General features: G+C 47.2%; 1 protein-coding gene across 9 annotated transcripts in view; it reads right to left on the bottom strand.

The window, feature by feature from the left end:
- The window catches only part of ABLIM3 (actin binding LIM protein family member 3), a 101,863-nt gene that overhangs the window by 16,269 nt on the left and 60,492 nt on the right, over positions 1-25,102 (bottom strand). For 6 of the 9 annotated variants that reach the window (XM_053926562.1, XM_045185047.2, XM_053926561.1 and 3 more), the window contains 6 exons: positions 21,032-21,119; positions 9,266-9,324; positions 6,941-7,012; positions 2,813-2,968; positions 1,253-1,282; positions 616-745 (listed from right to left, as the gene is read on the bottom strand). In XM_053926562.1, the coding sequence (XP_053782537.1) occupies positions 616-745; positions 1,253-1,282; positions 2,813-2,968; positions 6,941-7,012; positions 9,266-9,324; positions 21,032-21,119 (535 nt within the window). The remainder of the gene's footprint in view (positions 1-615; positions 746-1,252; positions 1,283-2,812; positions 2,969-6,940; positions 7,013-9,265; positions 9,325-21,031; positions 21,120-25,102) is intronic. The other 3 variants (XM_053926566.2, XM_053926567.2, XM_053926568.2) reach the window with 1 other exon arrangement.

Genomic DNA, 25,102 nt, shown 5'->3' with positions numbered 1-25,102 from the left:
GTTCAGGCAGCAGTGAGGTGATGACTGCGGGAAGGCGGCTGTGCGCTCATGCACTGTCGGCAGGAACAGGCTTAGCACTGTTTTCTTGCTCCACCCCAAAGTCAGAATTTGTGGGTGGTAAAAGTCAACTCCACCAAGCTTCAGGAAGGCATTTTCACCCCACCCTCCCCACCTACCCCCTCCCTTAATTGTTCTACTTGCTTCACCTGCAACCTCAGGGCTAGCTTTGGACAACCTGACTGGCCTGGGTGGGGCTGGGCTGTTGAGTGAAGGCCAGGCCACAACCCCATTTCTGGTCCTCTGGTTCCATCCTCTGGATGGACAGGCCTAAGGATGAGACTGAAGTGTCTTCTTCCAGCTAGGACCATTGGGCTGCCTGCCACTCCCCTATCTTAGCAGCTCACCACCCATTTTCCCACAGCCTGTCTTCCTCTCCCCTGCCAAGGGCATCTGCAGGGACTCAGTGAGGCCTAGCTGGTCACCAGGGTGGCCACAGGCCATTCTGTGATGGAGATCTTGGGGAAGCCCTGTTCTGTCTCTGCAGCTGGGGACATTAAGCCACTGTGTTGTCCCCCTGGCTCTTCCTGTCCCTTTGGGGGCTCCCCCCTTCCTTACCAGAGCGGTAGTAATGGTGAGGTGAGCGGGAGAAGGTGGGGGACATGCCCTGGCGGCTGTAGGTGGGGGAATCGATGTATCCTGGGCTGGAGGCCCTCCTCTGCCGGAGGTCCAGGTTCTCGTAGATGTCCTGGGGGAAGAAGGGGGTGTGTGAGCAAGGCCACCAATGAGGTGGGCCTATGGCCCAAGGGTCTATTAGGCAGATGGGGGAGTGACAGGGAATCGGGATTCTAGGGGCTGAAGCATGGTGCTGCCCTTCTGAATACAGAGGCCTCCACCCTGGGTTACAAGCGCAGCCCAAGGAAGGGTACAGAATTTTCAGGGCCTTCACCCATCACTCAGAGGCCCTTGAATGGAACCTGTGGGTCAGGTTCCTGGAATCCTGGCCAAGGTTCTCAGAAGCATCGGGGGTCATCTCTGGGTAGAAAGGGCACATCGGGTTCGCTCCCAATCGTTTCTGCCTTTTATGTCACCACCACTTCCTCCAGGTCATGCTCCTGTCTGCCTGTCACCGCCCTGGTTGGGTCAAGGGCTCAGGTCCCTTGGGAGGGTTGGGGGGGGGGTGAATCAGGGGCCTGTTTGGTCAGCATAAAGAGACACCATTATATAAAAGGTCTCCCTAAACTGGCTTAATTACCTGGGAGTAGGGAGATAATGTTCCCAGCGACTTAGAAGCGAAGAGTTGGAAGGCAGACGTGAAAGAAGACAGAAGAGGGCAGGAGAGAGGGATGGACATCAGTTAAATGGTTCATCAAAGAAGGGTCCTCTGCTGCCCCTCGGCCTCCCTCTCCAGGTAACACCCTCACTTAGCGTACCAGGATATTGACAGTGCTGACAGGTAGTAGGAAACCTTGAGACTGTGCCTTCCTTTTGCAAATGGGAAACCCACAGCCCAGAGGGGGAGCAGAATAGCTCGGGGCCCCTCAGGGAGGAAGTGGCACAGTCTTTCCCTGGACCCAGACTTCCCCACTGCAAGCTCAGAGTCATTTCACGACACTTCTTTGTTTCTTTACCAGTTCATGCCCCCTCTGTGGTTCATGAGGGTAGTGCCCAGGGTAGGGGATGCAAAGGTAGGGCCAAGCAAGGGCCAGCATGGTGCCATCGACACGGGAGTTGGGCCAGTGGGTGGCGTGGCAAGCTCGAGATGGAACATCCCATCTACAGAGGGCAGCTCAGCCCCAGCACCTCAGGACCAGGCTGGGATGCCAGCCCTACATTAACACAGCTTCTTAAGTTTCCAAGACAAGTTGGAAAGGCAAATTCTTATGTGAAATCTCCCAATGTTTAAATGTTGGAAACTAATTTACGTTTTTAAAAGGTATTTTGTGAGTGAAACAAAACAAACTTCAGGGCTTGGTGGGGCTCGTGGGGCCTAATGTGCCTTCTCTGCCCTCAGGAGAATCAGCTTCTACCAAACGTGTGGTCCCCTTTCCTGGTCCATTTCAGGGGCCAGAACCCAGAGAGTCTCGGCACTGGGCTCTCAAACCAGATGGAAGCCAATCCTTTTAGAGAGGAAGGGGACAGTGGTGGAACAGGGACAGGAACTTGGGTCTGTGCCCCCCAGGCCTGGGATCCTTCTGCTGCAAATGATCTTAGCTCAGGAGTCTGGGATGGAGGAGGCCGCTCTGCCTTCTCCAGAGAACATTCCTTCGTCCAGCAACCACTTATTTATTTCAAAAGCCAGCTGATGCTGAGTTTTTATAAGAGTTTCTCTCGTGTTCTGAGCACAGGGACTTAAAGCCAGGTGCAAAAACCGGAGAACCTACTAACCAGGGATCACCAACCCACATAATCACTAAGTGTGGCAGAGGACAAGAGCTATGGGCTGTGTGTAAAACTTCTCCAGTGTAAGAAAAACAATCGTTCCAGTGATAAGTAGTCACACGTTCTCAGCTTCAATGCCAGGGCTCTCAGGGAGTGGTGGGGACTCAGGAAAACTGGAAGCCCATAGCAGGGCATTGCTCCCCACCTCTGGATGGTGGAAATACTGGTGTGGTGTCGTCACCTCTAATTTTTCAAGAAAAGCCTGAATTTTGGATGAAAGCACCTAGTTTTTAAACGTTGACTGTAAACTCCAGCTTAAGAGTCTCAGGAGCAACATTGTGGAAGGCAAGGTGTCTGTGATAGAGGGGACTGGGGACCCCATGGGCCCTCCTCTCCTCCAACAGCCCCAGAGAGAGGGGGCAAGATGCCATACCTCTCCATAGCCACATCTCTCCAGCATCTCATCAGACGTGTATCTGGAATGAGGCTCGTAGGAAATGAGGTCGGGGCGTTGTACCTCGTAGATGGATTTAACCTTGGGGAGAGCTGCCAGGTCTTTGTAATTAAGAATCTCATTATCCACTTTAGCCTGGGGAAGAAGGAAATGGACAGGAAAGAAGCAGAAAGATAAGAAGGAAAGGAGAGAGGAAACAAAACCCAGGCACAGGGAGAAGGTGCTTCTCCAGTTTCCACTAAAAACAAAGCTTTAGGATGGAAGACTCACAGGATGTCAGAATAAGGTCTGAGAAGCCATCCATTCCAATACGGCTAACGCTGCTTGTGTCATGCATATGATGTGTGACTCTGTGAAGTGTCAGTATTATTCCTATTTTCCAGATGAGGAAACTGAGGCTCCAAAAGTTCTGCAGCTTTCAGCACTTAGCTAGTAGGTTTGAATCTAGTCTGAACTATACAGCTTAGGTACTGACAGTCTTCTGACCCCCCAGAATGAAGACACACCATTCACAGCATCCTTGAAAAAGATGGTGAAGATGGTAAAGACAGAAACAATCATGACAGAAAACACTAGCTAACATTTGGTGAGAACTTACTATTAGCCAGACACTGTTCTAAGTCCCTTATATGGACTGTTAGTCCATACAAATCACAACTCTAATAGGAGGTACTAATATTATCTGCACTTTTGAATAAGGAAACAGGCACAGAGAAATTAATGAACTTGCCCAAGGTCACATAGCTAATAAGTAGCCAAACCAGAATTCAAACCCAGCCAGTCTAACCTGAGAACCTGCCCTCCCTGGTGGACTCTTCTAGTTCACCAGGGTGGGGAGTTCACTGGCTTACAGCTGTCAAGGGGCTGTACCTAGAAAACTGCTCCTTACACCGAACTGAACCGAGGCTCTAACTACTTCCTGACTTCACCTGAGTTCAGTTTTCTAGAACCGCATGGATGAGGAGACCACTTCCCCTCTCATGGGTCAGCCCATGTCTCGTGGTTCCTGAAGCTGTGCTTTCCATATCCGCATCCTCCAGTGGTTCCTTCTGTGGCCTGGTTTCCACTATGGTTAACCAGGGTCTGTCCCCCCATTAACTACTGTGGCTCCCAAAGTCCCGAGGTGAGGCAAGAGAGGCCATGACACAGGGAATCCAAGGGAACTATGTTATCCTTACAACGTTCTCCCAATGCTTTGAGGACCAGTTAAGTCTCAGGGCCAAGACTACCATAGAGAGCAATTTTTATAAAGACCTTAGAAGTATTGGTATTTCAAACACTTCCCAAAGTCCTTCACTATTCCATCCCTGTCCCATCCCACTGCTGTTTGGTCACTGTGCTATTCACTCCCCTTTGCCCCAGGCCTCCTCCTTGCCCCGATCTAGGCTCTGACACCCTGTGGACTGTATCACAGGCTCCTTTCGTTCAGTTGGGTTTGGCCAAAATGGGGCATCTGTAGAGTGGGAGTTGAGTGAAGAGGCCGTGTACCTGTCCCCCTTGCACCTGCTCTGCCCGGTGCTGACTGGGCATGACTCCTGTCTGGGACTTCCCTTCCACAGCTCCAGCACTACTCACCTTTCCCTTTGCACTGAGGGTGGTGACAGCTCCCCACTCCTATAGTCCCTGGTGCCACCCTCTGTGGGCATCCTCTGCAAATGCATCTGTGCCAGTTTGGGGTGTGGATGTAGAGGGCACCTTATTAGGAGAGTCTACTGGCTGAAGTAGCTGCTGCCTTTCATTCTGGGATGTTAGATCTTGACCTTGAGAGCTCTTGGCATCTTGCAAACTTGTTTCAACCCATCGATATTCATCTGAGCACTTTACTACAAACCTCAGAACCACTAAATTTATATTTCTTCCTACAGCTGCCTTGCTGACAGGTTATAAGTGAGTTTACAGTGATTGGACAGAGGGGTTCTGACATAATTGGCCAGAAAGGAAGGAAGAGACCAGTGGAGCTGGTCCAAGTCCAGTCACCTGGAGATGATTCTAGTAGTCAGTGGGATACGGAACAAAGTTTGAAAGAACCTGTCCCCTCCAGGTACATTAATAATTCTATTTTAATACCAAACCTCAGTATATGAAAGTTAAACCAATACTCTATCTTTCTGCCTGTTATTACCTGTCCCAAAAGTGGTTGGATGGCTTCTTCCCTAAATTTGGAAGCCATATTTGGAATGGTCTGACTTAAAACACGGCTCACGTGACATGTGCACTTGTTCCCCAGGGTAGCTGAAGGTGAGGTGCCATTAAGGGGAGAGCAGGAGAATACAGAAGGGCAGACACGTGCCTATGCTTGGATGTGGGGGTGACTGATCTCAATGTATAAGCCCCCAGCTGGAGGGCACAGTGGCAGGTGTCCCTGTTGCTGCTGTTCATCTGGAGTGGAGCTGCTTCTCTCAGGGGCAGCCCTACGAGCTCTCTCCAGGCCTCCAGGGTGAACAGCATCAGTGCTTAACTTACTTCACAAAGGTTAGCAAGGCTCCTCGGCAGCCCGGGGGAGACCAGCCAGGGATGCAAGGCATTATAGTGCAGCCTCGACATACCCTGAACTCGCATACCTTGGTAACTCTCTCCTGGAGACAGCCCCGCTTTGGTCCACAACCTTCTCATGGCAGAGGCTCTGAAACTAAGCCCATTAATCCCACTGTGGTCTGGCCCCATTCATAGCACCAGGGGGACAATCATCTCTCCTGTTCTGGACAGGAATCTTCAATGAGGACAGCCCATGATCAAAGTCACTTATCTTTGTAGGAGCCACATGGCCGCATTGACCCATATTGAAGTTACAGTCAATGATCACTGTTACATCTTTTTCTTTCTTTCATTTGAACAGAGGAAGAAAGGAAAGGAAACAGTTCCACCAATGGTATTGTCCAGTGATGAAGGAGGACACTGGATGTGCATTTGGAGCAAAACAATGATCTCCCAATGATGGGCAGGGCCCACCTGGGGCTGGCTGGGTTGAGGACTGTCTCCAGAGCTTCTCATTAGTGTTTCCCGCTCTAGACACCTCCTTCCCCACATTCTGGTCTTCTTGGCTCCTTTGACTTCAGAAGGGCTGAAATAGTCTGGAGTCAGCCGGACTCTCAGGACCCTCCTCTGCTCTTCATGGTCCTCTGGCTCTGCCTCCCCTACCTCCGTTATCTTACTTCTGTTTATCCCTCAGGTTTGAGCTTAAATGTTTCTTCCAATTCTTCTCCCAACTGGTCCTAGATTGTCAGGTCGCTCTGATCATCTGCAGCATTGTCAGAGCACCCTGTACTTTTTCTTCCTAGCACTTTATCAGAACTGCCCCTGATTATCCATGGAATTATGAACTCCGTGTTATGCTGCAGGTCGGTGCAGTTCACCACCATCTCCCCAGTGCAGAGCACGGTATGTAGGGGAGTAGACGCTCACTCAGCATACATTTGCTGAATGAATGAAGGAATAAATGAATGAATAAATTACATATCCAAGGGACCTCTGAGATCCTCTGACTCAACTCTTGCCCCTTTTGCTACATCCCTGGCAATGAAGAGTGTTTCTGTGTTTGAATGCCTCTAGGGATGAGAGCTCAGACTCATGCCCAAGGTTCGCTCCATCCCTGGACTACTTACATGATTAGGAAGCTCTTCTTTATGTTTGCAAATCCTTTCTGGATGCGTTTCCACATTCATGTGGCTTCTTCCTCCTTTCTGCCTCTTTATCACACACCACTGTCTCCACATTGACATCCCATCCAATACCCACTCTGGATAGAGCTCTGGTCCCAAATTTTTCTCTTACCATTCTCTCAGGCAAGTAATGGGGGAAGGATGCACTGTTTCAGAGCTTGTCAAGGGCTCCTGCTGTTGCGCTAGTTGCTCATGTTCCTACTGATCCCAACATTATCTCTGTAAGTCTGTGTTTACTAAGCTGTGTGCTCCCCAAGGGCAGGAGCCGTGTCTCTCCCTGTCCCCCACTGTATCCTCAGGACCCAGCACAGAGCCCAGCATGTGACAGGCCACACTAGATAACAGTAGATATCATTTGGATGGAAACCTGACAGCTGCCCTTGGAACCTCTTTAGATTCCAGGCTGGGGGATAAGGAATCACTTCAGTGGCTGCAAAGTGATACATACGCAGATGACTCGGTTGGGTGACCCAATGCTGGATCCAGGGGGTGAGATGGAAGTTTCAGACGTCCGCCGGTGCTGTGGGAGAGACGAAAACAGAAGGGTGAGAAGCTAGCTGTGCTCTGACTTGGTGGGAAGGGGGAGACGGGGTATACGCATGCAGTTTTTCAGGGGATGTTAGCAATACTATAAAAAACACTCTCTGGCTATTTCTGCACTTTTTCTTTATTTTCTGCCTTTTAGAGTGATGTCTGCGTGAATGTAATCAGACATACACAAGATTTTAGGCTGTTGGCCTGAATATGAATTTGTTTGAATTTGTTTATACACACACACACATATGTTACTGGCCTCTTAGATAGGAAGTTACTCATAAAACTTTTTATTTGGATTAATCCCAGTCAATAATGTATTTACTTTAAATGAATAAAATTGGTTAGTTCTCATTCCTTAGTTTGCTTGTATTGTACAAAATATAAAAGTAAGTTAAGCTTCATGTAATTGCATAATATACTGATTGTTTATGGTATATCCACTGCAAACTGACATCAACCTAAGTGATAAGCTTAAAAAAATCTTTCTCTAAACAATAGAAATGATGGACTAATGGCTTCCTTAGCAGAACAACGCTATGTCAATCTTCGGGCTTCTCAGAGAGTGGCAGCATGTTGTGGTTAAAAAGTAAACAGATTAGACACCAAGGACCAATAATGTACTATGTGATTTTAGGAGTCTCAGATTCCTGACCTGTACAATGAAGGGGTTGGTCTCAGATTGCTAAACTCCCTTTCAGATTTCTCGTCCTACCATTTAAAGATTTCTAAGCAGGCTATACAGGAGTGTTTCCCAAAGTGTGTATTATGAACAAGTGTGGCTCTGGGGAGATACATTTAGGTGGAACATTTGATAATACAGAGTCCTAGAGTGAGCGAGTAAAGTGTAAAATTCTATTCAATCCTCTCAGATCAAGAAGAAGTCTTAGTCTGATGCCAATACATTTCAGAACTGCCTCGACAATTGCTAATTCCCCAACACGCCACCCTTTTCTTTCTTTTAACAAAGAGATTGCAGGCAACATGATCTAGCTAGACTTTCCAAGATGTATCCTTAAGAATTGTTTCATATTCATTGAATTTATTTTATGGTTTTCTTCTGTTTACACCAAGTAATACTGGTTTTCCACTTGGTAATATAAAGTTGTATTTTAAAATAAATTTAGTTAAGTAAAAAGTAGTGAGTTGATTTAAAGAACAAGAAAAATATTAAGTATCTAATGATACAGGTGGCACAAAGATATGGCAAAAAGCATCAGGGCTATAGAAGGATGACTGAAATTTGAGAAATGCCACTAAAGAGGAGGCAATTGAGGAAGGAAGGGATGATTAGGACTTTTTACACCTTAAAAGGGAGAAAAGCCTTGGAAGAAACAAGAAAAAAAACCCATTGTTCAAAAAATTATCTACCAATAAACTGGCTCTTTCCCAAAACTTACATTGGATAGATGAGATGGCAAAGGAGAAGACATTTCACCAGCTGGTCAGACATTGTACACATGTGGTTTTAGCTGAGACTCTAGCAGGTAACTTTTAATACAGTCCCAAGGGACCAAGTTGGTATCTGGGGGCCAGAGTGTAGGGGCATCTTAGAGGTCACAGAGTATCCTCCAACCCACACTCCACATATCTCCTCCACAGCACCAAGGACCCAGGAACTCGGTGAGCCCCTCCTTGCAGTTCTTGGATCAAGAATCCGAAGTCACATGGCCCTCTGGTGCTTGTCAGAGCAGAGCAATTCTGAGGGACATGGGACCTCTGCTGGACCAGCATGTTCCTGGAGACTCTGGCTGTGTTTCTGCCTGGTTGCATTACTATGGGCAAATCACTGCCTTCCTTAGACCTTGGTTTTCTCACAAGCAAAGCAAAGATAAAATTCCTTGCCCCACCTGCCCCACAGGGTTAAAGAAATCAAATCAGACAGTGACTGTGAAGATCTTTTGCAGACTCTCAATCCCTGGGACAATATTAACCATTATTGTTAATAAATGAGCTTAGGCTGGGGTACATCAGGGAGGCTGCCATCTTGGGAAGCCATGGTTAGGATATAGCCTCACCCCAGGAATACTTAAAAACTCACATTAAGATGTTGCTGTACAGTTTTCACAGTGTTATCACATCCATATTAACTCCCTCAAAAGCCCCCTGAGATGGATGTTACCATTAAGGAAATCCGAGGATACAGGCACACATTTTGGGAGCATGCACACTGAAGAATGAGCTCCTACTAAAGCACAGTGCCCCCAAACCATTGCAAAAAGTAGGTGGGCTTGCTTACCTTTAACTTCTTCTCTGCCCGGGCTGCCTGTTTGCAGATTGGGTGCCAAACCTCAGAACCTAGGGGCCAGGAAAATAACAAAGGCTGAAACCTGTCATGCCTATTAGCATTGAAGTCTCTCCTCACCTCCCCCACCTTCGTTTACTCCCTCAATAGCCTGTCTGCCCTACAAAGCAACCAGGAGGGTCCCTGGTTTTCCTGGCTCTCTGCTTCTGCATGGATTCAACCACCCACGCAGTCTTTCTGCCCGTGAAAATCCTACTCATTCCTTAGGGGTCACGTCTCACATGACATCTTGCAAACTTTCTTACCTGCCAGCTGAGAGTGACTTCTCTCTCCTCTGTGATCCATAGTTCTTTTGTTTCTCTCTCAACACATCTGCCCTTAAATCATAGTAGCCTGCGGATTTATCACCGCCACTAACTTAAGAGCTCCTTCTAGGCAGGAGCTGGGCTTTATTCATTGCTGGATCTCCCGTAGCATCCAGCACAGGACGTCACTGATAGAGGAGTCTGTGTAAATTTTGTGGGTGAATAGATGAGTGGACAATTGGCAGTGAGTGACACATAGCAGGTGGTCAATAAATGTATGCTGAATAAATGAATGGCAGTGGAGGTGAAATAAAGTGACAGACTGTGGTGAATTCCAGCCTTCCTTCCTCTTCAAAGACTTATGACAGTCTCCCAGGGCTATCACATTTAAGGGGAAGAAGTGTCAGGATGTATATTTTGCTTAAGAGCATTGTCTTGACCTGCTAATTCCTAAGAGACTGCAGACTCTTCAAATTTAGTATATTGTATTTTATTGTGGGTGAGAAGCCAGTTGGCCAGTCCCAAACTGAGAGGCCAATTTGGGAAGGCATGAACAACAGGTGGCCAGTCACATGTTGGGAAGGATCCCCAAATATTACACATTCCCCAAAGAAGGAACAGGTGTCCTGGATTAGAAGAAAAAAATAGGAACATATTATCCCATTGGTGCCATTCCTTTTGTAACCAGCCCTAGAAGGAAAGGAGCCAGCAAATGGCTAGATTCCTGAGCACCCAGATGGCATTTGTTTGTCTGACTTTGTTAAGGGTATACTCACCATTGTGGTTTGTTGCCTGGAGCCCCAGGACTGGAGTACTGGCTGAGTGACAGGGGGTGGTTTAAGGTTGAACAATCAGACCCAGAAGTGCAGTGCAGGGAAGATGGGCCTGGAGTTGGGAGCCCTGGGTTCTTGTTTTGGCTTGGCCCCAACACCTCCTCCTTATGGGTTCCAGGTTTTTCATTTGAATAGGTTCCAGGTTTTTCATTTGAATAACAACGAGGTGGGGTTTGGATGGTCTTGGAGATTATCTTTATCTCCAAAATTCTAATTTTAGTGACATTTTGTCTTTTGTGGGATAGGGATCTTAGATTCTTGTTTGCTGATGTTCTTGGGTGTTCCCTAATGATTCAACAGGAGTTTAATTCCTTCTCCGTGAGATGCAGTGGCTCTCAGAACCCAGTAGGGGGACTCTGAGTCTGCAGCTCGATCCAGCAACCTCAGGGTGTGTCTACTACGAAGCGGTGGGTGGGGACCCTTGCTTCAGGGAGTTGTTAGAGAGAGCATTTCCGGGCCCTCTCCGAGTTGCCGCTGACACCAGGAGGAGTTGTTTACACTGGGGCTCTGGCAGGAAGCACATGTTTCATGTCACTGTAGGAAGTGGATGAGGTGGACACAGATGCCTAGGGTCACGAGATTAAGTGAAAGAGGCATAGGAAAGGTAAAGGGTCAGGCACAAATTCTCATGGGGGGAAGTCATGTGGAAAGGGAGGAGGTCGGATGAGGTGGTCTCTCTGTGTCACTGGCATATCTGTTCTGAAATAAAGCTGAGCCACAAATGGCTTCAGCACTCCGTACGCGGGAAAGCAAGTTTATAAGATGTGAGGGCTGAGAATTGAAAGGGAGAAAGAAAATATAATTGAATATGAAAAAAAAAGAAGTTTGGGAGTTAGCAGACTATCATTTAAATTAAAGAGGGGGAGGAATTTGTTGGTAGTTAGCAATAAACTTTGATAAATGAAGGTAAGAAAAGACTATTTGTTCATGAAGACTCATATGAATTGTAGTCTGCTGACTTCTGCCTTTGGTTAATAGCTCTCCAGTGTGGCACGGACAGAAAGGGAACACCCAGGCTGAAGGGGAGGTTATTCTCTTCTATGGGCTTTATCCCCATGGCCTAAAACAGTGTCTGGCTCACGCGGGTTTAATGAAGAAACAGATGAATGACTGATTGGTTCCCACCTTTGTGTTTTAAAGACAGTGATATATACCCAGAAGATGATGTAACCATAACAGAAGAGTTAAAAGGATTTAAAAAAAATATTTAATGCTTCTCTGTGGGAAGAGGGGTGAATTCATTCATCATGTCTTGTACAGGAGAACAAGGAGCAAAGGCAAAAGTTTTGGGGAAATAAAATTTAATATCTGAAGTTTGAATGGGCACATGCTGCAAGTGGGCTTCCTGTCCCTGGAAGTATTTAAGCGCATATTGGGTGTGTGAATGTTCAGTAGGGATGTTGTTGAGGAGATGCATCATGTGGTACTTACTCTCACAGATGTTTACAATCCCTCCCAACCATGGATATTTTATGTTTCCATCTTAACAGGCTTCTCTGTATAGAAAGATAATTATTTACCCCTATCCAATGACCTTGACTAGAATATAAGTTCTATAAGCAGCAGGATGCATATCTGTCTTATCTACAGATATACCTGCAGGGACAGCAGATCCTTAATTAATTGACACTGAGTGAATGAATAAACAAAAGAAATGTGATATGCTATTTTAGGCCAGTTGAATTCTCTAAGCTGGGCTCAGAGATTTGGACAAGTGGTAGAATCTGGACTCTGATTCGACAGCTACGATTTCAGACTGAGTGTCTATAAGAATATTCACTAGTTTGGGGTGTGTCCAAGTATGACTCATGGACCACCTGTCTGGCAGCCTGGTAAAATGCAGATTCCTGGGTCTCCAGAGGTGCCCCTATAGCTAATTTCCTGGAGGTGGGCTCCGGGAATCTGTGACTTTTAACAAGCTCTCCAGATGATTATGACTGTAAATTGGAGAACTACAGGGTTACATAGTGGTTAACACTCCAAATTTGTTCCCTTGGAATGTCATGGGATAAAGAAATCAATTTTACAAGATAGGACTCTTTAACTTCCTGTAAAAACTCAACACTTTTTTTGCTTGTCCGACTCCTGGTTCCATGAGTCACCCTCTCATCCTCTGAGACTGTCACCCACATTTCCAGGTTCTGCAGTTAAAACCTTCTGTAAAGGTTATGGACGTGAAGGATTAGCCATTTCCATATCAGCTGAATCGGAGATAGAGATCTTGTTCTCTAAAACTGTCCTGCACCAGGTATTAAGGCTGTTCATGATTCCCAGCAGGGTCAGCATGCAGTCTTATCTGACTGGCTATAGTGCCTGTAACATTTGGGACTTACTTCATGTTTGGGAACCCGCTCACCTCTCTGTTGGATGCTGAAATTCCATTTGCCAACTCTTTCATTTTTTTTGCATTAGTGGATATTTCATGCCCAAACTGAAGCTGGTGCCATAGTCTCCCAGAATGCCTCTCTGGGGTTACACATAGAGAGAGCAGTGACTGAAGCTGGCCCACTGAGGGTTCTGTTTGGGCACAGTGTTTTCTTAAGTATTTTTTAATGTAAATGCTCTGAGACCCTGCAGGAGGCCAGGGACCCTCCCTGCTGGCTGCCTCCTGGTCTGCTCCCTCACTTAAGGAGTTTAAAGCAGGCGGTTGAATTTCCAACCCCTAATCTTCATCAGCTTGTTCTCTTACAGCAGATTTCTTCTCTGGATTTCTCTTGGCCACAATAGGGTGAAATTTCTGAGTTCTGCCTTATGTGGGCAGCACTGCCTTTGGGCATAGACTTGCTAGAACTTTGGGATGGCTCCTTTAAAATCCCTGCCCAGGTAAACAAGTGTGGTATATCCATAGAGTGAAATATTATTCCACCATAAAAAGGAATGAAGCACTGCTACATGCTACAACATGGATGAACTTAGGAAACATCATCCGAAGTAAAAGACACCAGATACGAAAGGCCACATATTATATGATTCCGTCGATATGAAATACCCAAAGTAGGTAAATATGTAGAAACAGAAAGCGGATTGGTGGTTGCCAGGCATTAGGGTGAAAGGATATGAGGAACAATTGCGTAATGGGGTGAGGCAAATGTTTCTGGGACTAGCCAGTGGTGGTAGTTCACAGCATAGTGAGTGTACTAAATATCACTGACCTGCACACTTTAAAATGGTTAGTTTTATGTTATGTGAATTTTTCATAGGTATGCATGTATAGGAAAAACAGTGTATATAGGTTTCCGTGCTATCCGCGGTTTCAGACATCCACAGGGTGTCGGAACGTATGCCTGGCAGATGAGAGCGGACCACTGTACACGCAGAGCACTTAGAACAGTGGCTGCCTTTGAGTTGGCACAATAGAAGAGTTAGTTGTTTTTGTTATTATTACTTTCTCTCCCCCACCGAAACTCTGTTTGCCAGGATCCAGTGTGGGTAAGGGGAAAGCAGTAAGGAAAGGCTGCTTTCCTGGTGGTGGGTAGTGGTTATTCTCCAACTCCCAGAGCTGGGGCCTGGGTGAGTGAGGGGCTTGCAGCAAGCTGTGCAGGTGGAGTCACTAAGCAGAAGCCTGACTTGGCTGCCAGCGTGCCCTTCTGGGAGGTTGGGCTTGTGCCCAGGGATGAGGGCACCTCAGGAAAGGTGGAAAAGACCAGCTTGCCTGCAGCTGACATGATCAAGAGGGCTTAAAGCTTAATGAAGAGGTTGAGGAGCAAACCTGCTTAGCTACAATGAAGCTGGTTACCATGGAGGATATGAAGTGGGACGATGAGGAAAGGAGAATGGCAGTACCGAGTAATTCACAGGAAATAGTAATTGCTGAAAATACCCATTAGGATAGTCAATAAAATGTATTGAGTGCTTAGTATGTGTCAGGCACTCAGTATTTTTATTATTCTTATTGTTATTATTATAACTAATATTTAGAGAGAGCCTATGCCAGCGCTTATGCTATACACTTTATAACAACAGTACTTAATTAAAAAATAATAATGTTAACTAATATGATAATAATGATAAAAATAATCTTGATAAATAATAATAACATTTATGAGCACATATGCTAAGCGTTATTAATAATGGTCATGCCATTGACAAAAGCCAGCATTTATTAGTGCATGGGGAATTGCCATTTTGACATCCTGGGTGTTGATCATGAGCTCAGACTGGCAGGGCTGGTGGGGCCAGGCTCTGGGCTAAGCATCCACCATGCATTCACTCCTTTAACCCTCACAACAGGTCAGTGACATGGGGCCTGGGATTACTCCTGTTCTCAGATTGGCAAATTGGGGTTTAGGGAGCTTAGATACCTGGCTGCCCTGTCCCTTGCTCTTTCCCCGCCCTGCCTGGGTGTTGGCATATGACCGAAATCAGGCTTCTTGGAGTCTCTCTGGTGTGTCTCTGTTGAAGCTTGCAGGGAACACTGCCCCTCTGCACCCATTGTGGCTGGGGCTGGCCATGCCATTCGTCCCCCCACACAGAGGCGGCCAGTCCTGAGGCCACACACAAAAATCAGCAGGGGAGCCACCACCTGCTGATACCATGGCTCTCTTAACCCAGCTGTGCCACTGCTTGGGGCTTCTCAGTTCTGTGAGCTGTTCAGTCAGTCCTCTGTTTCCTAATGTTGTTTGTGTTGGGTTTCTGCCACCTAAAAAGTCCAGACTAATAAAACATCTCATTGAGTCAAAATGCTAGTATCTGACAGGTTCTTGACTTGCCCAGCAGGCAATTTTGTTTCCCAGAGAAGAGAGGAAGCAACCAGGGAAATTGCTACTCTGGAGCTAATTTCAATCAACATGGACAAACTGGCTGGTGAAGAGGATGTGACACGTAAATGGTGAGAAAACGGTCATATTGTCTCGAGTCAGCGGCAGCTCGGGAGGAGCAAGTTGGAAACAGACTTTAAAATACAAACTTAAAACTACTGTGCTATAATATTATAGGATTCAAGATGTTTGGTAACCCTAAAAATAGAAAATGCAGCTCATTAAAAATTAAAATATACCCTGTTTAAAATGAAATGTGCTTAATTAGTAGAGTCAGACTTTAGGAAATATCACTTTAGCATAGTAGCAGGATATATTGAAGAATCTTAAATTATAGCAGGATTGAGAAAACATAAGTTTTTAAGCATAACTCCTACAACCTAAGCTGTCAGTAGAGAGACCCAATTAAAAATAACAATGCTAAATTAGTAAATTGTTGCAACCAATATTAGGCTAGTGCCTTTTGAAGTGTGGTGGGATGAGACACGTAGGTTACGACTGAGGGCCGGCATCTCACAATCCCTAACAATGGGCAACACCGCTCCTGAACACCTGGCAGCTCTGCGAGCCTCCTCTGTGGTGCTTGTCAGAGGATGACGAGGCCCCAGCAAAACACTGATCCAACCGTGCCAGAGAGACACACCTCCTGGTGCCAGGACCTTGCATTATCTGAACTATTAAAAACACATGCGATCTGAAACAGACTCAGTTATACAAGAGAAGGGTTTGGTGTACTTATCAAAGAAAGCTTTCAGAGCACTGTTTTGGATTTGCATTAACACAGAACTAAGGCCCTTCACTTTATTGCGGGCCGTGGACATCCAGAAATTAGATGAAAGCGAGGGCCCTCTGCTTAAAGAAAAACACCTACATGCAAACTTTGGCAAGTTATTTCAGGGGATTCATCCAGTTCAGAAGGCCAACTCTGAAACAGGTTAAGAATTTTAATAATAAATAAAAGAAAACTGACTTAAACAAACCCTAGCAAAATAGGCTAGCTAACCTTGGCCCAGGGACATAGACCTCTCTAAACTTTCTTATTCTCTAAAATGCAGATATTACTGTTTGGTTCACACAGTTGAGATGATAAAATGGGATATTGCATTTAAAACTTAGTGCGGCTCATAGTAAGTGCTCGACAAATATCACCTGATGGCATTTTATCTATTATTATTCTCAGCAGGACGTATAATTTGTTATAACACTTTCCTTAGCGGAGCACAGTTTGTCCTTGCATTTTATCAATGACTTTCTGGCTGGTGTGATGAATTAACTACACAAATGATACTAGGGACCTGTTTAAATGGGCAGCTGCCTGCCTGTTTCCAGTGTTACTCTTTTCTCAGGTCCTCAGGACAGGGGCATTTAGTGTAGACAGGAGGAGAGAAAAAAGTTCTATCTTCCCTTTCTCCTGTGTATAGGCACGTTTAGAACAGGAGCAAAGTCTCTCATGAACCACGTTTTGGGGTTAGAGGAACTGCCACTGGCCCAGCCACTGTTACCTTTGTGACTTTCGCGTAAGTGTTGCTCTGAACCTGCAGCATTCGGCTGTTATTTTGCGGCACCAAATCAGGGACCTAATTCCCTGGTAAAGCCCAAATGAAGGGTTTGGACAACAAACAGATTAGAAATTTGGCATCTTTACAAAAACAGTTAAAAGACTGAATGTACAACAGAATTTAAATAAGGGGAAACTTGCTCTTGTCTCCTGGGGCCTTGGAGGTTCTCACCCAGACAGATGTCAGACTTTTCCCAGTTACAACCCTTCAGAAAGCCATTGCACATCAAGCAGAGCACCAAAAACGTGGCCAAGAGAACCTCCTGAGGCCCAGTTGCCAGCGCCGTGCATTTGGTGTCTGGCTGTAGAACCGACAAGGCTGGGGTTTTGTACTCTGCAGACTTCCTCACACAGCCTCTCCCATGTGAGCACTCTCACAGTCAGCTCCCCGAATATTCATGAGGACTTTGTGGAGTGTGCTTGTTCTCGGAGCACTGGGTATGTGGGCCTGCCTCAGTTTCTCCACTATGCAATGCTTCCTCCCACTGTGGGCCTTTGCACCTGCTATTCTCTCTGTCTCTACAGTCTTCCTTCCCCTCTTCACCATCCCACCTCCTACTCACTTTCAAGATCTTGACTGCATCAGGAGCCTTAAAACACTCTCCATTGTTCCCAAATTGCCCCTTCACAACACTTGTCACAGCTTGTCACTGGATATTTGCACTTCTGTTTGAGTCAAGTCTGTCTCCCCTTCCTGACAGTACACTTCACCCTGGAAGCAAGTACACCTGCCTTGTTCACCTCTGAGTACCCAGCACGTCATGGAGAGCTTATCACATAGTGGGGGGCCTCAGTATGAACGAAAGACAGTGTAATTATCCTCATTTTATGGGTGAAGGAAGAGATCCAGAGATAGAAGTTACTTCTTAAGGTCACAGGCCATTAACAAAAGTGCTGACCCTTGAACCCAAGAACCCTGGCTCTAAGCCAATTCGTACCACTCCTGTGCTGCCTAGGAGGACAGTTTTCTTGCCATTTCTGGGGAATATCATTTCAGGTTCTGGTGCCCCATCGAGGGAGAGTGTCCAAGCCCAGCTCAGGCCCAGCTCTCAGCAGAACCTGCCCTCCCCCCTCCCCTGCCTGTGGCCGACACCCCTCCCCCAAACGTCCACAGCCCAAGTCGCATGACTCTAGCATTGGACAGCCTTGCCCCACTCATTCCAGGACCACTCAGCGTCTCTCAAGTTAGGTCCTTGAAAGCCCTGCAATTACTCCCACTCTCCTCGGAGCCAGGAGGGTAGGGATGGGGATAATTAAGGGGGAGGGTGACAGGGCTTCTTCCTCACCGAGAATATCTCCTGCCTCCTGGAGGCATTTATGCCCAAGGCTTGATTGTACATTCTCTCTCACGATCACAAAGCTGTTCACTGTACCACTTAACTCTTTCAGCATTCCGTAAAGCTCTGGTCAAAAGCAGGGCTCAGAAGACATTGATGCGTGAAGCTGGGAGCTCCAGGAGTGCAGGAAGCTCGTCTGACCTGCTCACTGCTGCAATGCCGGGCACTCAGGTGATGCTCAATAGATATTTGTTACATGAATGAACTAAGAGGTTACCAAGTGTCAGGAACTTAGCAAACCTCTATATGCAGGGACTGTTAAAAGCTGCTTTGACAGGCTAGGAAGCCTAGGTTCGGAGAGTTAAGAGACTCGCTAAAGGTCAAGACTTAGGAAGTGGTGGAGCTGGGATTCAAAGCACCAAATGGGGAAAGATTAGGATTGGAAGTTCAGGCAGGAAGGTAACGATGTTAATTACTCTGCAGATGTGAATGCGGAGGCAGTTTCAACCCTAGGAAATGCGTTCACCAGGGAAGGGGGAGAGGAATACCATGCAACAAATTTTCAAGCCAAGTGCAAAGTCCAGATTCCCAAGGTGGTCAGGGTCCATATAGATACCGTGCTGTTTGCGGAGACTCGGATGGGCTTCCTAGCATGTAGCACAGGGTCCTGCAGCAGGAACCATTCAGGGACCAGACACCGAGGGATTGATACTGATGGGAAGGGGGCGGTCTAGTCATTTCAGAGACCTGAGAGAGCACACAGGACCTGGGTCCCAGGAGGCGAGATGCAGAGACCCCTGGAGGGGGAGTTATAAGGCCAATCCTGCTCTGCCCCTGCGTTATCTGGTTCTCACACAGTTCTCTTCCTCCCTCGGGGCCTCACTTTCCCATCTAAATAATGGGGGTTGTTACCTTACAGTCTCAAGTGACCTCTGGGATCCTCCCACCTCTAACCCCTGTGTGACTATACATACAAGTACGGGTAAGTTGTAGAGTCACAGCATCTTAGGGATGGTCACCTAACCCAATTCAACACAGGAATTTCTGCTCCAGCCTTTGAGCAGATGGTAAGAGAGTCTGTTGAATAGCTCTAGGCCCGCAGTTCGTAACAGGACAATTTTGCCTCTTAGGGACACTTAGCAATATCTGAGATGTTTTTGGTTCTCACAGTGGGAAGGGGGTATGTTATTGGCACCTCATGGTAGACGCCAGGGGTGCTACAAAGTACCCTGCAATGCACAGGACCATACCAAACAATTATCTGGCCCAAAATGTCACCTGTGCCAAGATTGAGAAACCCTGCCCTAGGCAAAGGGACCCGTTCCATCTTGCAGGAACTCCTGGACCTGGGTGCTTGTGGCTATAAGCAGCTTGGTCAGAAAACACACTCTGTGCAATCTGCACTGTAGGGAAACGGGAAGGAGGGGCCCTCACTCCTTCCCAACACAGCTACTCACACATCTGGAGATGACTAATCATAGCGGTTCAGCCAACAATGAACACCTGAAGAGCTTGTGGGGCCACTGTCAGGGCTGAGGGGCCCATGTCAAGAGCAAGGACTCTGGGGGAGCAGGCCAAGACTCTAATGCAAGCTGGAGGGGAACAAAGTGGTGTGGGGACTCAGGAAGGAGGGAGTGTGTTAAGTTGTGGGTGGGGTCGGGTGCACCTGGGGGTTTATGAAGTGCGTAGTGACTAAACTGGATCTAGAATGATAGGGTTCTCAAAAGGGCATGGGAAGACAAGTGTTCTATTGAAGACAAGGCATGGAAGCAAAACCTGGAGGCATGAGGGCCATGAGTTCATTGAGGGGCTGAACACACACCATGCCTGCCACAGGGACAGACCTGGTGCACCCCTGCCCACCTACCTCTGCACCCCAGCCACACTGGCTCCCCTAGGTCTCCAACACTTGCCATTTCTTTACCTACTTCAGAGCCTGGCAGATTCCGTCCCCACAGGTTGGCATACTCCATCCCTCCTCTCTTTGCCCAGTTAACACCCACTCATCCTTCAGATCCCAGGTCCCAGCTCTTCCTCTGGGAGCCTTTCCTGATGCCCCTCCTCACCCCCATGCTGTGTTCTCATTGTCCCATACTTCTCCCCTTCATAACACTTTTCCAGGGTGACACTTACTTGCATGATGATGGACTGTGACCCACTCCCACTGGGCTGTACGGCAGTGGGTGCAGGGCTATGGCTGGACCTCTATGCACCCAGCACAGAGCCTGCACATGGTGGGGGCTCAGGAAATAGTTGTTGAATGGATGGAGAAACTATTGAAATTTGGCAGCTTAAGTGTTGGGTTAGTTCAAGGCTAGACAGGCAGTTTGAGACCTCACGAGAGGGCCCTAAATGCTGGGTTAAACTGGTGGGTAAGGAGGGGCCCCGCAGACCTTTGAACAGGGCTGGACGAATAACACTGTGATGTCCCCTGATGATGGACTGGGCAGAGGATGGGGGGTTGAACAGAGTCTGGAGACTGGTTAGGAGACTGTTGCAAGAATCCTGGAGCCAGGGGTCTGGACTCTAGGAAGGGGTGTAGGGAAAGCAGCCCCAATTTCCTTCTAAGAGACTGCTGTTTTTCTCCCATTCCTTTTTGTACCTCCTGAGAGTCCATGGGAAGAGCAGGCAGCAGCCTGGTGTGAGATATTCAGAGGTGTGGGGAGAAGGGAGGGGAGATGCTGCAGACGCTTTGTAACTCAGGCATCCCTCTGAGGTTTTCTGACCCTTTGGCCTTGTTCAGTGCAACCTCCCACCCCCAGGCAGAGCCGGGAGAGCCTGCTCAGAGCGCTGCCAGGGAAGCAGGCCAGCCAAGCAGCTGGTGGAGGCATACAGGGATGGAAGGCAGATTACATGTCACTTCACATTAGCCACACCGGCAACTTTCCCGAACCACCCAGAGAGGGGCGAGTTAATCGCAAATTTGAGGATAAGCCAAAAGCAAAGGTAACACTGAAATAAAAGGAGATTGTATCTTCTTTCCAGTCATGTGTAGATCTGAACGGCTTACAGAGTGTCAGGTTTGCTTACCTGTGAGGTACATCTCCTCCCCTTCCGTGAACATTTGGTGGCAGCGTACGCATCTGGCACAGGTTGGATGGTAGTGCTTCCCTCCTGCCTATGGAAGTAAAAAGGAGAATTAGGAAGTCAGACCTGGGGCTGTTGTGTGCTGGGGCAGGTTGGGTTTGAACATTTCCTGGGCATATTAGTGTGGTGTCTTCATGGCCCTGCGGTTGGATGGGAGTCTGCCCAGGGGAGTCCAGAAGTATCTAAAAGTCCACTCTGGAAACTTGGTAATTCTACCGCACGGGTCCCTTATGGCAGTTCAGGGGACTTCCCTGGACACCTGCAGTACTATTCTTGCAGTAGAAAGGCCCTTTGGAGGCCACTAGTCCCACCTCCTTTCCAGATAAGGAAACAATCTTGCTTTGAGGACATCCCACCATGGGCCCTTTCTTGGAACCCTTACCACTAGTGGGACAGCAGATGATTTTAAATGGTACATGAACCCAGGATTTAATAACATTGGATCAATGAAAAATAAAAAAAAAACTATTTTTTCCCCCAAGGAGAAAGTACCAGTTTGGTGCAGTATGCCTTTAACATCTATCCCAAACTTCCTAATCTACCTTTTTAAAAATGAGAACAGGTGTGAGACTTGGAGCCTCCACAGCAATAGAATCTAGCTAGAACTATATTTATTTTTTGGTTACAAGCAATATGGTAAGTGATCCTGGTTTTCCTGTTATGCTATATAAGTTTAAGTCTTCTTACATGTAAGGAGCCAACTTAAAGACAAGTTGAAGTGTTAGTTAAGCAAGAGTGCCTGAGGTTCACAGGCATGACATAAATTGTGAGAGTGGCGTGAGAAGGACAGACCTTAGCACACAGTGGACAAATAAAGGGACCTGCAAAGTCAGGGCCTGCTGGGAGCCTCTGACCCACAGGCCGCTCCCGTGATCATTGTGCCTGGGTGCCTCGGTGCCTCCACCCCCATCCTCCATGCACCCTAGGCTGGCCTTGGGTGAGCCCCCTTCCCTATTGCTATGCTTCTTCTCTGCTATTATTTAAAGCAAAAATGAAAATGACTTGCAGGTGCAGATTCTCCTATAGGAGAAGGAATAGCTTCAGAGAAGGTTGTGACTCGTGAGGTCTCCCTGAAGCCAGTAGCAGGGTTGGAGCTGGACTCTTGTGACCCAGTCGCCAGCCCAGCTCTCACTTCTGGCTGATGGTTCTGACACTGCATTCACAGCCAAGAGGGCTGGGTGGGCCCAGGGGCCCTTCAGGGGCAGCTCCAGGATTTCTACGTGGGAGGGGCTCGGTGCCGTGGTTGGGTTAGAAGGTGGGGCTTGTTCTGAAGGTATATTTTTCATGTAAGGGCAAGGGTTTTTTTGGGGGGGGGTATGCCTGGGAGAAGTTGATGGATACTGGGGAAGGTTGTTAAATCACCACCCTAACATCCAAGCCATCACTTGATCTGATGCTAATGAGTTCCTTCCAATTTAAAAATTGTAACTGCATAATGCTGAATTGAAAGCCTATTTCCAAACCTTTTTTCAGGGGGGTGCTTGGGCATAGGCTTGCCTATTCTGAAAATACTTGATTTGGTCTAAATACTTAGTAAGAATGTGAAAAGGGCAGATTTTTTAAAAAGGAAAAAACTCCTTCAATATTCCTTGTTTTAGTTTCGGCGGTTTGTGTGGCTCCGCCAGTGATGGAATCCAGTGATGATGGGCTCCATCATCATCACGGCAGACTGTGTGCAAACTCTGGAAGGAGCCTGCAGCTTCCCTAAGCTGAGACCTCACAGCACTGGTTCCCCCGCACCATGACAGGGGTAATCGGCTTAATTAGTGGCCTCTTCCTACTTTGTGTCTCTTTTTCACTTGAATTATAGACCTGTTTCCCCAGGGTAGCAAGAGCACATTGGCAAAACTGAAGCTTGGCATCTTCCTAAATGTCATGCTCCACCACCCAGCCCCCGCGGAAAGAGGCTTTGCATCCATCTCAGCACCCTGGCCGTGGATGGCAGGAAAACAACTTGAGGCGAGGGGGAGGGAGGCTGCCAGAGCATAGGGAGACCAAGTTGGTGAGACAAGATGAGATATTCTGTCTGTTAACAAACTGGAGTCATGAAAACAGTGAAGAAATAGGGCGAGGATCCAATACCTGAAAAATGGGGCCATGTCAGAGGGGACGAAGAACCACACACAAAGTTACGAAAAGCAGCTCAAGGGCACAGGTGTGTGGTTCTCCTTGGCGAGGGCACAGACTATGAAGGAAAGAGTGTGACAAGCACTCAGCACATGCAGCTCTGTCACTGAGGAAGGGATTGTGGGGGTGGCCTGGGGAGGGAATGGGAAGGGGAAACAGAATTTAATTAAGTGCCTATTGTGTACCTGGCAATGTTCTGGGACCTGTAGTGGGCAACTGTTGTTTTTTCCTGGCAAACATCCTTCCTCCTCCCAGAAATAGCATCAGGCCTTTCCTGGATGGGACTTCCCATTCCCCATGTCAGCCCCAGTGGTTAAGTAGGGTTGACCTCACCAACAAGTCTATTCTAACTCTGGTCCCAGATACTGGTTCAGGGATGAGCTGGGGATTGTCTAGTAAGAGTCAGTCCCAGGGTGTTTGTCAAGCTATTAGGAAAGAGAAGCTCTCCTTCCATTGGGGATGCTGGCTAATAGGAAGGATGTAAGCCTGGACTGGTGTGACTGATGGGTGTTCCAACTTCCCCATCATGAAGGAGAGCCTTCCTGAGAATAAAGACAACATGGAAGAAAGTGGAGCCAAGATGGGGAGATAGTCCAAATGCATTTGTTTGAGCCCTGGATCCAGCTGTGCTTGAAGCCAGCACTACTCCTGGGCTCTTTATTATGGGAGCTGATAAATTTCCTTTTTGGCCTGAGCCATTTGAGTATAATTTCTGCACGTACAACCAAAAAAAGTCCTGACTATCTATAAAGGAAAAACACAGTTGTGTGTGTCTCCCTTACTCTCACACTACTACCACACTCATAGATGTGTGAAGTTTTTCCCCCCTCCACTGAGCAACTCTCTGTGACATCAGCCGGGTGTCCTACAGTTAAACTCAATTCTGACACTATCTACCTGGAGAGAGAGTCAGACCCCACAGGTTAAGGGCTGAGTCCCACAAGCCTGACCCCTCTCTCCTGACACGTACTTCTGATAGCATTCTCAAGTCCCAGGTCGTCCCCTGTACTTTTGACTGTAAATAGGGATGCTCACAACCCCCAACTTGGGTTTTATAATTTGTTGGTATGGCTCATAGAACTCATGTTTATGTTTACCAATCTATTACATACTTACGTTTACCAGTCTATTATAAAAGGACATGATAAAGGATGCAGGTGAACATCCAGATGGAAGAGATACATAGGGTGAGGTCTGTGACAGAGCTTCAGTGCCCTCTGTGGGCCCACTCTTCCAGCACCTCCACTTGCTCATTGCCTTGGACACTCTGGACCCTGTACTTTTGGGACACTGGAGGCTTCACTGTGTAGGCAAGGCCACTGAGTTAAGGATGATTAACTCCATCTCCAGATCCTCTCCCCTTCTGGGAGGAGGTGGGGTGGGGTTCAAAGTTCCAAGTGTCAAATCATGGCTTAGTCTTTCTGGTGACTGGATCCTGTCTAGGGGCCCACCAAGAGTCACCTCACTAGAACAAAGGCCCTCCTATCTCCCAGGAAATTCCAAGGGATTTAGGAGCTTGGTGTTGGGAATCAAAGACTAAATATTAGAACAAAAGCTGCTCCTAGTGCACTTATCCCTTAGGAAATAAGAAGGGTTTTAGGTGCTCTGTGCCAGGAACCAGAAGCAGATATATATATATATTTTCTGCTATTTCGCACTAACATATCCATTATGTTAATGTTAATGTGAAATTGTATATATATATATATATATATATATATTGCCATTGAGAGTTAAATAACAGTAGTGTTCTCCATTGATAGAGAAAGGCTCTAAGACTCAGAGAGAGAGTGACTTGCTTAAGGTTTCACGGCTGCACGTGGTAAAATTGGGATCCAAGTCTGTTTCACTCCAACGATGCATTTTTCATGACATAATGCTACTTCA

The sequence above is a fragment of the Desmodus rotundus genome, chromosome 6, assembly GCF_022682495.2.
Source record: "Desmodus rotundus isolate HL8 chromosome 6, HLdesRot8A.1, whole genome shotgun sequence".
Taxonomy (NCBI): Eukaryota; Metazoa; Chordata; class Mammalia; order Chiroptera; family Phyllostomidae; genus Desmodus; species Desmodus rotundus.
This window is presented reverse-complemented; position numbering and strand designations above follow the sequence as displayed.